We start from the raw sequence: 15921 nt of genomic DNA on the forward strand, positions 1-15921 counted from the left end.
TGAGCTGAGCATACAGAACCCTACAGATTTGGCTTAATCACTGTGCATTGTCAAAACATTTTTGCACAGTGGAGAGAGAGACAGGAAACGTGGGGAGAAGAATGGGGGAAAGACATGCAGCAAATGGCTGTGGCTCAGACTTGAAACCTATGGCTACTGTGTCAGGGGCTATAGCCCCTATTTATGGGTCGCCCACTCAACCAGTAGAGCTGCAGGGTCGCCCCATAGTAATAATCAATAATTCATAGACAGATCAAAGTACCTCAGCCCATAGGAAGCTGTAGAATGTCAACTAGAGTTTTGTTTGAAACATATACACTATGTCGGTTACAGTATGGTAAATTTAAAGTTTGTAACTTAGAAAAACATAACCAAATAAAAATGTATTTTTGCTCCTACCTCCCATTTAGCCATCCTCTGTTCAACTTTGATATCATTGGTGTGACATGGAGCCACATGGGGACCTAAACCCTGACACGGATGACCTGCCTCTCCGAGCCAATACTAACCACATACTTGTCAGACATTATGTGCTGGACATGACGGTTCATTTTGACAGTAGGGTCATCAGTAGTAGTGTTGTTCTGTTCCTGGAGCCTGGCTCTGGGGTGAGGACTAAGGCTGGGGCTGGGGACGACATTGGACATGGAACTGGTGATGGTGCTGGGACTACGGACGCTGGAGGAAGCCAGGAGAGGTTTGCATCCGGATTTCAGCAGGTGGATGCAATAGAGGATGATACTAAAGGATTGGAGAAGGTGCACGGTGTAGAAGAAAGAGACAAAGCTGAATTTCAGGTTGTGGCAGACACAGACAATATTCAGTCTTCACATTTGTGGCTAACCACCAATGATAGTGATTTCACCTTAGTGCTTGACTGCTGTGACCTCGATGTGTCAAAGGTCGAAGAGCTGGACATCACCTCTGTGTCAGCTATGTTGGGCCTTCAACCATCTGAAAGGTCAGAGGTCTATTCACTAAACCCACAAGCAGCTTTAATTCAGAGGCTCATCTCCATGCCCTCTAGCCAATGGAGGCAGAAGCACCAGTTGTTCTCGCTGTGTAGCCGTGCCCCTGGTGCTCAGGATGGCAGCTCACTGCATTTTCATAGAGATAAATGGAGTCTGCAGGTGAGGAAGAAGGGGGTCACATCACCGCAGGACTTCCCTCGTGCTGTTCGGATTTGCTATGAGACGAGACCAACAGGAGGCTCTGTGAGGTGGACCAAAGACCAAGACAACAGGTTTGTCTGAGGATCATTCCATAAAACTGTGTTTTAGTTGTATCATTAGACTCGCTTTTAAGTATTTTAAAGCTGGCAGAACATCTGCTCTGATTCCTGCTACTCAAATTACAGAGTAATATTCTGAGCTTCCCATATTAGAATAGAATAATACTGATTCATTAATTCACAAAAACAAACCGCAGGCTGTTTTATCCTGCTCTGAGTGGGGATGCTTCACTTGTATGTGTGTGTGTGTGCGTGGTTTGTGGATCCTTTTAAGCATTGAAATGAGGGTTGTTTATAGTTTACCATTGTTTACCCTTCCAGGGTGTGTGTTTACACTGCCGGTTCTCCCATCAACAACCGAGCCCTCTTCCCCTGCCAGGAGCCGCCTGTTGCCATGTCAACATGGCAGGCAACAGTTCGGGCCCCCAGCGAGTGTGTGGTTTTGATGAGTGGGGAGGAGCAGGCTGTACCTACTGAGGACGGGGACACACGTAAGCTGTTGCAAAGCTTTGGAAAACCTTTAGGGGCAATAGGTAAAAGTGAAGCCAGTTTTACTGCTAAAGCCCAAAAAAGAACTTTTGTTTTGTGCAGCACCTGACACTCTATCAGCATAATCTTGATTAAAATATGTGGCATATTGTTAACAAAAAATTTGTTCAATATTAAGAAATATAAGTAGAGATGGGTATTTAGAGATGGGTATTGGATCTCAGTATTTTTTGAGCAAATAGGCCCGTAGTGTCTAGTGCTAAAGGTGCCATTTATTTCTCTCTAAAAAATGTATGAATTTGTTTAGACTTGTTTACATAGATGACCAGATATTTCCTGTTTTCAAGAGGTTTGTCAGGAAACTTTGCCAACTTTTAGCTACATTTAGGCAAAATGCAACTAAGACAGCATGAACCACTGATGCTTTTGAGAGATTGGCCTATTGTGTTGAATGGAAAAAGGGGAACGTAAAGGAGAAATTTGCAAGGCACTGGAAAAAGATTGGGACCTACTAGCACCCAAACTATGATTTTGTCTTTGTTAAACGCTTTCACACATATACAACAAGCTTTTTGCCTGGCTCTGGACCTGTGAAAACTTTGTCCACATCTTAGATTATTTCACTATGTCAATTATGGTCATCATATCTGTTTCAACCAAATATAGCTTGCATTAAGAATGATTTTGGCATCTTACTGTCTGAGCCAAAAAAAAAAAAAAATGATTTGAATCAGTGTGGATGAGATTAGTGCAGCTGTAAAAGCTGACGTAAGATGACTTATAGAATTAACTCAGGAACTGACATATCTTTAATTGATAAGAAAGATTTAAATGCTTTTACCAGCAACTGCCATAGCTTCTGTTTCATCTGAAATGTTATGTTATGTCACTCTCCACTGATTGGCGTGAGCAAAAAACAAATAAAACGTCAAAAATTACCACATCAGACTGAATAGCGTAGTGAAACCAAATTGAGTCCAGATTTTTCCTTTACTCCTTACTCCGTGCTCTCCGTCAGCCATGTCAACTCCTCTCTACTCCCCCTGCCTTTGACATTTTCATCCTTTCTCTCTTGCCCTTCATTTACTCTGCAGATTTCTTCATCTGGAACTACTACGTCACAATGGCCATGCCTGCCTCCACCTTCACTTTGGCAGTGGGTCACTGGCACCAAGTCACAGCAGAAATTCCCCCAGCACTGGAAAGTGGGGTGAGGGACAGGACGGACTGTGACAAGACGGCCAAACCCAGGGCTGGGTGCGGGGAATGGGCCGAGGCTGGGGTTGCGTCTGGACTTGGAAGCTCCTCTAGTGAAGTAGTAAAGGGCTCTCCTCTCCAGACTGGCAGGTATTTTATTATTTTTCCTGTGTTTTTTTCTGTTTGAAAGTCGTCCTCCTCTTCTCCAGACTGTTATTAACCCACGTCTGGCCCTTCAGCATTCCATGGTGAAACTTTCCTTTCACCATACCAAAAATGGCCCAGGTGAAGTCAAGGTGATGGATAGAGTGCAGCACTCATTCAACGTTTTATGGCAAATACATTAAACTTCGCACCGTACCTGTAATACATTCAGGTGTCATGTGCAGTAGGAATTATCTTTGGAGAGAAAAAGTAAAACTAACATAACTTTTATAGAGGTACAGGATACAGAGTGCAGTTTGGGGCATTAGAGAGGGCTGGTTTATAGTGGGCAGGGCATGGTTGGGCCGGGGTCTCCTTCTCCACTGGCCAGCAGGTTGGCAGCTCTGCCAGTGGTTTCCAGTAATCCTCCTCCTCCCCTCATGGTTTTCCTCCAGCAGCAGCCCAGTCATAGCCTGCTGCAGGCCCCACGAATCTCCAACTACAAGGAAGGCCTTTATTTTCAGTGAATGGCTGGAAGGAAACTTGGCCGTCGCTCAAAACTTTTGGAACGGTTCTGATGCTGAGGATGGAGTTAGTGCTGGATATTGGATTGGAGTGAATGAGATTACATGTCGGCACTTAGATATGCTAGGGATCTCTGTGGTTTGCCTTTGTGATGTATGTATTCCATATTTCCATTGCTTTTATTTCCATGCTTAGCAAAGAAATGCAGTTCACGTTGTGCCATATGTGGTTCACCAGCTCAGGATCTGTATATTCTTTCAATAAGAAAATGGATTAAATATTTGTGATTAACCTTGTATTAAGCTTTTCTTCCCTGTTTTAATCTACTACAGCGGAGACCAGACCACCCGCTCAGACTCTGCATTCTGTTTCTCTACCCTTGAGGATGCGGGCCTCTCTGTAACTGATTATTCAGGCATGGTGGATGACAGCATCTCTTGTTCCCATGCTGACTACCCTTGCCGATTTACTGAGTGGTCGGCTTGGTCCCAGCGGGTGATTCCACACCGTGTATTTAGCCCCGTCTGCCTCCTGCAGAAGGCCCAGGTGGAGTTTTGACAAAGAGCCACTAAGACTTGAGCTAATTAGATTTAATATGATTAGAGGAGACAGTTAGCATCAGTTAATGTTTGTGTCGCTGTGCCAGAGGTTTTTAGGTCCCTTCTTTTGGCAGAATGATAAAAGTATGAGACTGTATTCTCATGAGTGCTACTCAAAGAATTCCTGACACTCCTAATGTGAATTTCTAACTGGAATGACATTCAAAAGTATTAAATTTTGCCTGTTCAGTCTGTTCAAGAGCAATAAATTCACCTGGAGCACAGACAGCATCATAGATAGAGACAAGTATGTGGAAGCTGAAATACATTAGCTTTCAATATGCTAACTTTAAGTTGAAGTTAAACTTGGAACTGTGCCTACTCCTTTTGGTTTTAAAAAACTTGTTGCTTTTGCAGATAGGAGTCCTCAAGCTGTTGCCTCGATGTTTGGCTGCAGCTCATGCCGTTCTGGGGGTCCATCCATTTCCCCGCCTTGATGTTCTCATCGTCCCGGCAGGGTTCTCCAGTCTTGGCATGGCCAGGTAATGACACCTCAAAAAAGATTGTGCAAAATCTTGGAAGAAGATAGGGTAAGAAGTGACAGTGAGGGAAAAAATCATTTTGACTTCATGTCGGGTTCAATCACAACACCTATTACTCTCGCTGGAATTACACAGGAACTTGTCATTGCATGGCTGTGTTAATATCTAGATAGGTTATATCTATCCAAGGCAATGATCGCGTAGATATTCTACCTAGACAATGATGTTTATGTCATGTCACAAGAAAAAGCAGAAGGGAGCTTTGTAATTATGCTTTTTACATATTGGTAACTATTGTAGTAAGAACGTTATGAAGACAGATCACTATTCTGCAAAGTAGTATATTTATTTATGTCTTCACCCAGTGGCGGAGGAGGGGGCAAACTTTCACCTGGTTTGCCATCTCTGAAAATAGGCTGCTGCATGTTAACACTTCAGTGAATAAAACAGTGGCATTTATTACTATTAGGCACTAAGCGCATACAGTATGTTCCCCAATTTCTGAAGCATACAGTATCCCACCATCATGGTTCCAAACCGTCTCTCCTACACTAGAAGAAATTTTGCTACTGACAGCAATTTCTGGTGAGATACGTATGAAATTGTTTATTTAATACGAACATGTTTTTCCTTGATATACAGGCTAATTTAGAAATCTGCAAGTGTTATCATATCAAAAGAAGGAAAATCTTGTATCGCTTAAACTGTTCTGGAAAACATAAACAAGACACAGCATGTATGACTAACCTTTATAATCACTATTGCAAGATATCGAAATGTAAAGGTAGTAAAAATTACATTGAAAATAACAGAAGGCTCAGAGGGTTAATGGCCAAGAATTAACATTTGATTATATTTTTTAAAAAGTAATAATTGATTTGTTGACCACTTGGGAGCTGTGGAACCAACCAGTCAACACAACACAACGGTGTCATGTGAAAGTCGATACTGCAAGCAGTTGCCTCTTTACATGTTCAACAGATGGCGAACAGCATTAGACTTCATTTGCAATGGTGTTTATAGCCACTTGATGAATATACACTCAGCTCTAATATTCACTGTCCCTTTAGCTTTGTTTTGGTGTTTCCCAACTCCTGAGGGGAAGATCTGGCTTTTAACTGCTAAATGCTCCAGTATGTTCACCAGCTATTGACTTAATTGTTTGCTGATTGGTGCTTGGTAGTTTGTGTACAGAGGGTTCTTAGTGCTTTGTTCGCTGAAAACAGCTGCCTGCTGCATCTGGGAAAAAAAAAACACTGATGAGAGCTGTGAGAGTGAATCAAAACATTAAATCTGCTGGCCACAAAACCAAAACACTGAGTTGAACGGCGCTGAAATGCTCCGTATAAGGGAATTGCAATGGTGGCAATTATTTATAGGTGACATTTTTACCAGTAAATATACTAATTTGATCTGCTGTCTTTGTAAAATATTGATTATTGCAGTTCTTTTGCTTTGGCTTGCTTGTTGTTTGTTTTGCTATTCTGCAGTCTTAAAGGGGGTGAGACATTTTAGGACGATGATGTCAAAAGTTGTTAAGAAACAAAACATAAAATATTTGCCACATTGAAGCAATACCCGAGCACTTGTTTTCCAACTGTATCCTGCTGTTTCTGCTTTGGTTTTTCAAATAAATTGTTTCTGGGTTGCATGATTAATGACAGTTCACATTTTAAAACCTCCTCACTTTGTCTCAGTCTCCTCTATGGAGATCCTCCACATAGGAATTCTTTCTGAATTAAACTCTCCAACCATGACTCACTCTAAACTTTGTTCAATCGCTTGTCATTACTCTTTTTTCTCCAACATACCTGCTTTCAACAGTGGCCTGTGGGACTTCTCTACTGACCTGCTATCATGTCCGTGCTGATTATAAAAGGATGTGTTTCAGCTATGAATTTGAAACTGAATCCTGACACTTTTTTGTCAATAAAATTCAGTTTTAGAATCCTCCTGTAGTACTAGATTAAGCCCAAAAAGGATGAGCGCTTAAAAACTGTGAGATGTGGGAACCTTCTTCTACTTAAACACCTATTTCCATACACGATCCCTGTCTTCATCCATTGTCCTATAATTAGCACTAGACTATTTGTTACTCTTTGTATTCCCTCCCTTCCCTCATCCTGTTTCCAAAACTCACCACCTCTTTCTACCTCCATTCCATTTTCCATCCCGAACAGCTCTTTTCTCATCCTTTTCCAAAATTTTATTCCAATCCCCATCCACTCTTCCAACAAACTCCCACCGCGTCTTTTGACCTGTTCACACTTCTCTCGCTCTCTGTTTAAAAAAAAGAAACATTTTAACACGTTTACCATGAAGGTGACATTCTCAGCCAAGTCAGTTAAGTTTATTTTCTCCATCCTTTCCTCCAAATAAAACATGGCTCTTCCCTCTTCTTTCATTCATTCATCTTTCCTATCCTTAAAGGCCCCAAAAGCCTAACCCCAAACCCTGATTCTTGTGATGAGAGAGGTGGCTAACCTCCTCTTTGGGCACAGCTTCGTCCACTCACTGAGTCAGTCAATAGGCTGCTGTGTTATGTCTTTTTTTTGGAGGGGGGGGGATTTCAGGTGGTCTGTAGGCTCTCTGCTTCACACTAGACCTGTGTGTATTTATACATAGATATGTTTTAGTGGAGGTCTGGAGACAGATGTGTGGGTGCAAAGCCACAGGATGACAGATTCACTGTCGTACACACTATACACAATTCTTGTCTATGTTTTTTTTTGTTTCCTCTTCACCTTCACCTTGTCCCTGCCTTTAGATGTTTTCCTTTCTGCTCCTTTTCCATATTTATACTCCTTTTCTCACCTTTCTCTTCCTTGTTTTTTGTCATATTTCTGTGCTGCAAATCGGAAGTGTCCTGCTTCTGTCACTTCTTCTTTACCCTTCGCTGCCTCTTATTTTTTTTGTCTTTTCATCTCCTGACTTTCTGTTTCTCTCTTTGCTTTCATAATATCCCTTAATCTTCAAGCCCCCTGTGTTTGCCGTCCTTCTCTGTCCTCTCCACTTCTGTGTACAGTCGATCACTGCTCAGTCTGGCCTCTATAGCATTCCACGGTAGTGATAGTGTCTCTGGAAATCAAGTTTTAGACTTTCTCTGTAATACGGTTCTTTCAGGTGGCATATGGTGTCCTTGTAGATATAACTGGAACCAGCCGGGAACCTGAATTAAGTTAAAATAGGAAATTAAAGCTAAAATAAAAACCATCAAAGTCTGTTTTTTTTTTTTTTTTTTTTTTAAACAAAATTGTGCTGATAAAGTAAGCTGATTAAGGAGGTCAGAAAACATCCCACGGTCTGCGGTCAACAACCACAGTCTCTTTTTCTCTCTGTCTGTCCTCCCCGTCGTTGGCCTCCCTAGAGAAAAGTGCCCCAGACAGGATATGAGCTCATCCCTGAGTAAGTATTCTGCGTGAATTTCTGACGTTATAGCCAAGAGTGGTCTCAATCAGAGATACTTTCAACGACAGACGACGACAAGAGGGTCACAGTCTGGACCTCGTTCTCAACTTTGCATATTTATTTTGACTACTTCACCCAAAATGTAGTGCTCTTTGATCTATGAAAAATCTTTCCCCCATCTTGTGGAAATTTCTCTCCCTGCTATATTTATTTTGAATGGCCATCAAGTGCTGACACAGAGGCTGTGCTGCTGTGGTTGTTGTCTGACGGATGTTTTCTTTTCCTTATGAGGGTAGCTCCCAGGCACTTATCCCTCCTTCCCTGCCTGCTTAGGCTCCAGTTAGCTGCAGATGACAGAGAAGAGATTTAGGGCCTTCATTAAGCTTCAGACAGCACCTGCACTGACTCCCTATAAAACTTGGCATGGTTCTCAACCCAATGTCAACTCACCAGATCCTCCCCTCAGTGCTGGCGGTTCAGTCTTGGATGCCTCCGCGCTCAACCGCAGGGCTGTGCCATAGGCAGGCTGGGAGGTCAACCAAAATGGAAGCGTAGATAGAGATGGAGATGAGAGGGAGACGAGGAGGGTAAAGGCGGGGTTCACAACGGGCCAGCGCACCCCCAGGATGTGGGATAGGATGTGTGGATTATTCCCAGCAACAAAAGCCATTAGCCCCTGGAAGGACTTCAGAGACTGGCGCTATTTAATCTAGAGATTGGGAGGTATGTGGGCCTCAGTCGCTGGGATCAAGCCAAGCACGGTTTTTGTGCAGTGCCCCAGTGGAAACAGCAGGAGTGGAAGGGGGTATGGGCCACGGAGCTGTGGTAAGGAGGTATAAAGCTGTTGTAGTGTGATACAGAGAGGGGAGGGCAGAGGCAAAGCAGGGAAGCAATCACGGTGGCGTGAAGTTTTTATACTGAGATACGAGAGGGAGGGCAGGAAACTGAAGATTAAGAAGTCAAGTAAGGGCATGTCTGCATTCAAGGGCTGTGCCACGTACACTGTGCGCCCACAAGGCTTTCAGATTCTCACACACGCAGACACACAAAGAAAAGTAGGCTTGTGCAAATGTAGCTTTTTAGGGTATGAAAGCCAGTCAGCAGTTTACAGGATTTTGCAGAACCAGTTTTAGTTTATTTTTTGCAGCAATGTGAGCAGCTGTGCTAATCTTTGTGTTCTGCTTTGGCTTCAGAAGTCATCAAGAGATGCATATTAGTCTGTAACAGTAATACTACTGTATATTCAAAACAGTATCTTCTCCTTTTCTCTGTCTGTACACTTTCCTGTTGTTCTTCTGTCTTCTTCTCAGTCTGGTCCTTTAATAAATCCAGCTTAGAGAGTAGAATGCAGATGCACTGACGTGTTACCTCTCCCCATGCTTCAGTAAAGCTTAATAGACATTGAAGAGCTGTTAAGGGAGAGGAATAAAAATACAATATGGTTAAACATTGATAGAGGAGTACAGACAAGGGATGAAGAAGTGTCTGGGTTTCTGTCAGGGATCACAGCAGGGGATTCCCTTAAAGTTAATTCTGCATCCAGTCTGTATAAAAACCTCATTGTCCTGAGTGACCGAAGGACAGGGGAGTGGTGTTAACTGAAGACCTAAATATAATGAATCAAGTCTGGGTTGTCATGGTCTTACCGCCCACTGTTTCCTCATTAGCAATTACTAATTACTGTACATCTGGGTGTGTGTATATGCACATTTGTGTCTTTTTAAAAAAAAATCTGCCTTGGCTCATACTTATTTTCCCTTTTTTTGTGAATGTGTAATCTCTTCATCGCATCTCGACCACGTCATTTGGTTCTGGCTGGGAGTGACAGGAAGGGCACGGCACTTCCTCTTGCTCTTTGAAGCTGACGTCTATGTGTCCCAAAGTGCTGGCTGGACTTGCAGCACTAATCTGAGATCACTGTGTTTGCAGTGTGCCCAAATGAAGACATATCTGACGTCCCGGAGAGAACGGTGGTTTCCCTCCCCCAAGTGTTAAAGTGGGCCTTTTTGTAATGTGGGTGATGTGGGTATTGTTCTGCTTCACTGCAGACAGGCAGATTCCTGTGTGTGTATTTGTAAGAAGGCATGCATTGTTCAAATAATGATCTAAGGATGTGTATTTATTGTGATAGTATGACGTCAGAGGAATGCTACACGGACCATTTGTCATTGCCTGTTAATTGAGTCAGATCAATGTGCGGCCCTTTGTTGTCGCTTTTGGGTTTATTTTATGAAAGGTGGAAAGGAGGGCGGCCTTGCATCACTTGATGGCGGGTTCTGATAAACCCACACGCACACATATGTAAACATCTGTCTCCCAGCATGTCTCATTGCACCTTTATCAGCAGCTTACTTGATTGTGGCTAAATGACAAAAACACAGTTCACGAACAGGCTTCTTGCAAACATGTTTTTTTTTTTAGTTTTTTGGCGAAATAGCTTCTATACACTGATCAGACACAACATTAAAACCATCTACTTATTGTTTAGGTCCCTCTCGTGCTACCAAAACAGCTTTGTGGAAACAGGGCCTCTGGAGGCGTCCTTTAGTGTCTGCCATCGGGATGCTGGCAGCCAATGAGTTGGGCGCAACCAGCTGATGCTCGATTGAATCTGTCTTTGGGGAGTTCTTGGGCTCTTTGTTGTGTTTGTGGAGCGTTCCTGAGCAGTTTTTGCAGTGTGGCAGGACACATTGTCCTCACGCAGGAGGCCACTGGTGTTTGGCAGTGCTGTTGCTATGGGGGAGTGTGCTTGGTCTGCAACAATGCTTAAGTGGTTGGTACACGTTATATTAAAAAATCCACTCAAATACCAGGACCCCAGGCTTCCCAGCAGAACATTGCATTATAAGCTAGTCAGTGTCATTCATTTCACCTCTTAGCGGCTTTATTGTTGTGGCTGATCAGTATACCTTTTCTCTGATGTTACGTTCTTCATCCTGCTATTTGTTTTGCCCAACTCTCGCCTCACAGACAGTTGCTAACTGAGGAAATGAGGAGAAAAAGCATCAAGTAGTTAAACTGCTAGTTCTACTTTCAGCACAGCCAAACTAGGCAGCAATATATCTGTCACAGGCACGGCTAAAAATTATGACTGGTGTATACCTCTTGACCTCTCTAAGTGGCACTGGAGGATTTTCAGCCTGACTTCAGTTGATTGCATTGTTTGTTTATGGGCCAGCAGGAAGTTACATTGGCCATTGGTCCCTGTTGGGAGGAAGCAGGGAGCTGGACGGCCGAGGGGAGTTGGTACCCTGCGGGATAATCCCCCACTGCCCTGGAGCTCTTTAGTCTATCACCTGACCTGTTTTTCATCTTTTTATAGGACCAGACCGACGGTTTAACATGTTTTGAACCAGTAGGAATCACATATTTTTCACATTACTGCCATCCGTTTCCCAAATCATACCATTAGCTCTTAAACTGATGTCCAGCCTTCTACAGAGACCTTGGCTTGGGCTGCTATAATACAGTGTAATAATCTTCTCAGATCATTTTTGGATTTGATTACATATAACTCAATTGTCAACCATGTACTATTAACATACACTTGCAATGAGACATAGTGAATTAACAGTCATCTGCAAGCTTATTTCCAAGAAATACCAGAATTACTGGAAACTGATGATTCTTTGGGAAAGCAGCGATAATGGGATGAATCATGCAAAATGAAAAGCTTTTAAAAAATAATACTGATCATTCAGGAAACATCATTAACTTTGTTACTGTCTTACATTTTAAGCAAATGCAAAACCAGAGTAGACCACAAAATGCAAATTAAAATATTTAGATATTAATCTTAACCTGCATCTCTCTCCTCAACTCTGCTACTTTACACTCTTACTGAATTGCACCTCTTGTCTCCTCGTTGAGCTATGCTGTCCCCTTTTTCTCTGTTCCTTCTTTCCCGATCTTCCCACTGTTTGTCCTTCTCTTTTCCTTCTGATGTCTCTGTGGATTTCTTGCCTTTCTGCTCTCCTCTCCAGTTTGATCTGCAAGTAACCCTAGAAGTGTGTGACACAGACCTGCTCTTTCAGGAGGCATTTGGGGGGTTCAGTGAAGGGAGGGCAGGATGTGGGGGGTCGGATTTTTTTTGGCTCAGAAGACAGCTGTTAATCAAATAGTCAAGGATGAGGTGTTTCTTTCTTCCCACCTTGAGTGGATCTCCCTGTCGTCTATAGTCACACAAAAAGAGTCTGGGGAGTTGAAAAGGCAGCTCTGCATGCCTGCACCTGGACAGAAGGAGAGGGAGTGTCTAGTGCACGCTCTTAAAGTGATTGCAAGTAGTTAAGATTTCGGGGTGAGCGTTATTTCTTTTCAGTTCCCCTTGTTGGCCTGCTTGCTTCCTGCTGGGCAGCTTCAAACCCCACAAGAAGTGGCTGCTGCTATCTATCTCCTCGTGCTTTCTTGTCTTTTTCTCTTGGTCAGACCTTCCTCCTTGCCCTTAATGAAGATAGCAGGGTACAGTTCAGCAAGTGTTTTGTTATTGCAGGAACATTCCTTCTTAGTTATCTTGGGCCTCTCAACTTCCCTTCTCTATCTGCAGTATAAGTTTACCTGCTCTGCTAGAGTATCTTCTCACAACCGAAGGAGTCACCTTTTAACTCTTGTGCTGCTTGAGAGGAAAGGGTTATATGTTTTCTAGTAATTTTCCACAGGAATGATCTTAAAACAATTCAGTTACAATATGTGTTGAATTTTGCTTTTATGAACTATTGCTGAGATGTATGTGCAGCATTGCTCACCACTGTAACCACTGTCATTTGTGCTGTTTTTCTCCCCTTGCCATATATGTATATCAGAGGTTGATGAGTGATGGTGTGTTGCTTTGAACTGCCCTCAGACGAGAAACTGCTGGCAACAGCTGGCATATAGTGCTACATTTAACAGTAACACAGACACACTGGGCCATAACTCTGGATTAGAGGCTATGGCAAGACAGGCCTGTCACCACACACCCATTCTGCTAATGAATGGATGAGTCCACAGGACCCATTCCCAGGAGTGATGGATAGATCCACTGTATGGCGTAGGGGACGCTGTGGCTGATCTTGGCATGCATCCTGGGGCATGTGTGATAGTGGAACCTCGAGGCTGTGGGTAATTTCATTTGTCTGTGCAAAGCCAGACAGTTTAATGTCCGTAGGTCCTCTGTGCTGAAGCGACCAAAATGAGACATTTCAAACAAAGTGCTGTGAAATGCTTTCTGGTAATGTTCTGATGTCTGGGTTTTGCTTTTCGCCTTGGGGAAAAGGCTATGCTCCAAGCAGGTCTAGCAGCTGCTTTTGCAACACACTGTTTTTACTCATGCTAGCCGCTTGGCTCTGTGAATGGCAGAGCCAGTTTGTCAATCTCTTTGGCGGTTGGCCAATCTACTGATTTGGTCCAGAGTGAAATATCATTTATTTGTGAAAGGAAATTCTGAGGATGCATCCTGATGACTTTGCTGATCCCCTGACTTTTTCTGTTGTGCCTTCAGTAAGTTCTCATTTATCCTGTGAGAAGATTTCTACTTAAGAAGGATTGGTAAAAAGCAATATCGACATTCATGATTCCCAGACAATAAATCCTGGTGGTTCCCTTTTTCTTTGGTTCCACAATGAGGTTTACATTTGTGTCTTTGAGTCAAATATTACAACAACTATTGGATAAAACTAAAATGACAAAGAATGACCTACCCATGAGCCTCAGTTGTCTGTTGCATTTGATCAATTTAGTTTCCAGTTTACAAATGTTACCATTCCAAATTGAAACTAAAGTAAAATGAATGATATTATAAATATAAAATCTGCCAAGTATATTCATTTGCTGCTCCCAACATTTAACTCATAGCGTCACTGTATCTAACCACAGCCTCACAGAGCTGCTTTGTATGCATATTTTTCTAATCCCCGTAGAGCTTTGTTTGACCCATGTACGCTTTAAAATACCATTTTTACTGTCTTCTGTACAGGTCTTCCATTATCTATTTGGTCTTTATAGTGAATTTGTTGATAATAACAGCATAGCACTACCCTTCCTTCAAATTCTACTTTAAAAGTACCTGTTGTTACCCACTGTACCTTCTTGCAGTACAATTGTCTAAACACGTTTTTTTTCCCCCAATTATTATATATTCTTGTACTGTGTTAGTGGGTTGTTACAAAGTATTTATATCAACCACCTTTAACTCACATTTTTCCCATCAGCTGTAGGGTTTTGTCTGACGGACAAGCAGCCCGGCCAGATGGCAGCCTGAATCCTCTGTATAGAAGACAGCTCTGCTCACTGGCTAATTTCACTTCAATCTCCGTTATCCAGCTTTCCATTCTGTCAAACACTTCTTATATAGCCTCATGGCACTGAGCTGTCTCACTTTCCATCTCCTCACTGTCTCATTCGCTCACATTACATAAGAGCGAGAGAAAAAAATTAGTCTCTTTATTACCTACAGGCAAGAAAACGTCTCAAATTATAATCCTGTGAAATAGATTTGCCTTTGTCATTGGGGCGCTAGTAGAAGCCTAAAGAGGGCTGAGAGTGCTGTGTGATGAGTGATGGGGGTTGGATGTAAATAGCTACAGTTATACAGGAATGTGGGTTATGTCACATAAATGTCATGTCAACATCTGCCTTAGGCTGACTGACAGGGGCTTGTTGTGACCAGATGTACTCATACTTGACTGCATTAGCACTCATTAAAACACACTGTTGATCCTTTTTATATTAATCCTAATGAATTGTTTTGTATTCAGATAGTGTGGGGCTGTAAAACTTTGATATAGAACTTTAATTGTGATATTTTGTGTTTTTGGGTATATTTCAATTTTTTATTTTCTTCCTGCCGCATGCCTGCTTGCTTGTTCAGGTGTTCTGTTCAGTGTCATTCAAAAATGTCATGCTGCTTGTTCATTAATATACTGGCAGCATGACAGACACAGAAAGAGAGTTTTGTTATTATAGACAAATAAGTGTCCATACTTGTTAAAATATCTGCAGTATCCTGCACAAATACACACTGAAGAACATTCCTCTGGCGTGACATCAGCTTTTGGACTCTGTACTAAACACGGAACAAACTGCAGTGTGAGTGTGGATTGTTTTACCGTTGGAGAGGATGAATCAGGCATCTGCTATCACTTTCCAGCTGATATACACTGAAAGTAGATTTGCTCAAATCAAGTATGTGGGTGTGTGTGGATGAGCATGTCTCTGCCTATGACTTTCTGCTGGTGTACGTGGGTGCCCTGTGATGCTCACACTTTGTGCAGTCATTGCGTTTTTATGTATATCTGTGTGCACAAGCACAAATGACTTCATCAGGTTATGACCCACATGACCCCAGTGACCTGCTCAGAGCTTAGTATCTATGTATGCACAAATAGGCTTTTAAGTTTAAGCACTTGAAAATAAGTGCCTAGCCTTGAAACATGCAGATTATTTCTCATGTGCCGCTACAACAAAGCCTCATGTTCTCCAGACTTGAGGGGCAGAGTCGCCTCCTTGTTCCCGATGACCTCTGATATCTTTTCAGCCATTTATTTTCAGGCTCTGATGCGATGAAGTGTATGTGGGTGGGGCGGCTCTCTGGGGGCCCCAGCCTGGCCCCTGTTCATGTGATCAGGCCCTACATGGAGTGGCATTTGGCCTGGCCCTGCGGGGCCCCGTCTGGGAGCAGAGAGCTGATCTGCAGCCAGCCTGGAATGCCAGACATTTGAAGTCAGACTTGTTAAAAAAGAACGAAGGGTGGTAGGAGTTTGGTCAAATAGGCCCCTGTGTCTAAAATAGCCCACAGACTCTGTCCGAGAGGGAGGGAAAGGAGACAAAGCTTCTTCCCGTAAGCTGACATTAGGAAAGGCCAGCCCTCCAA

General features: G+C 42.8%; 1 protein-coding gene across 6 annotated transcripts in view; it reads left to right on the forward strand.

Moving 5' to 3' along the window:
* aopep (aminopeptidase O (putative)) overlaps positions 1-15921 on the forward strand; it is a 72297-nt gene that overhangs the window by 1246 nt on the left and 55130 nt on the right. For all 6 annotated transcript variants that reach the window (XR_004846518.2, XR_008602006.1, XM_023299109.3 and 3 more), the window contains exons 2-6: positions 411-1243; positions 1553-1722; positions 2815-3067; positions 3919-4132; positions 4543-4667. Coding sequence is in view for 4 of the 6 variants with exons in the window: in XM_023299109.3 (XP_023154877.2) it covers positions 447-1243; positions 1553-1722; positions 2815-3067; positions 3919-4132; positions 4543-4667 (1559 nt within the window). In the remaining 2 variants the exon portion in view is untranslated. The remainder of the gene's footprint in view (positions 1-410; positions 1244-1552; positions 1723-2814; positions 3068-3918; positions 4133-4542; positions 4668-15921) is intronic.

This window comes from Amphiprion ocellaris, chromosome 6 (assembly GCF_022539595.1).
Source record: "Amphiprion ocellaris isolate individual 3 ecotype Okinawa chromosome 6, ASM2253959v1, whole genome shotgun sequence".
NCBI lineage: Eukaryota > Metazoa > Chordata > Actinopteri > Pomacentridae > Amphiprion > Amphiprion ocellaris.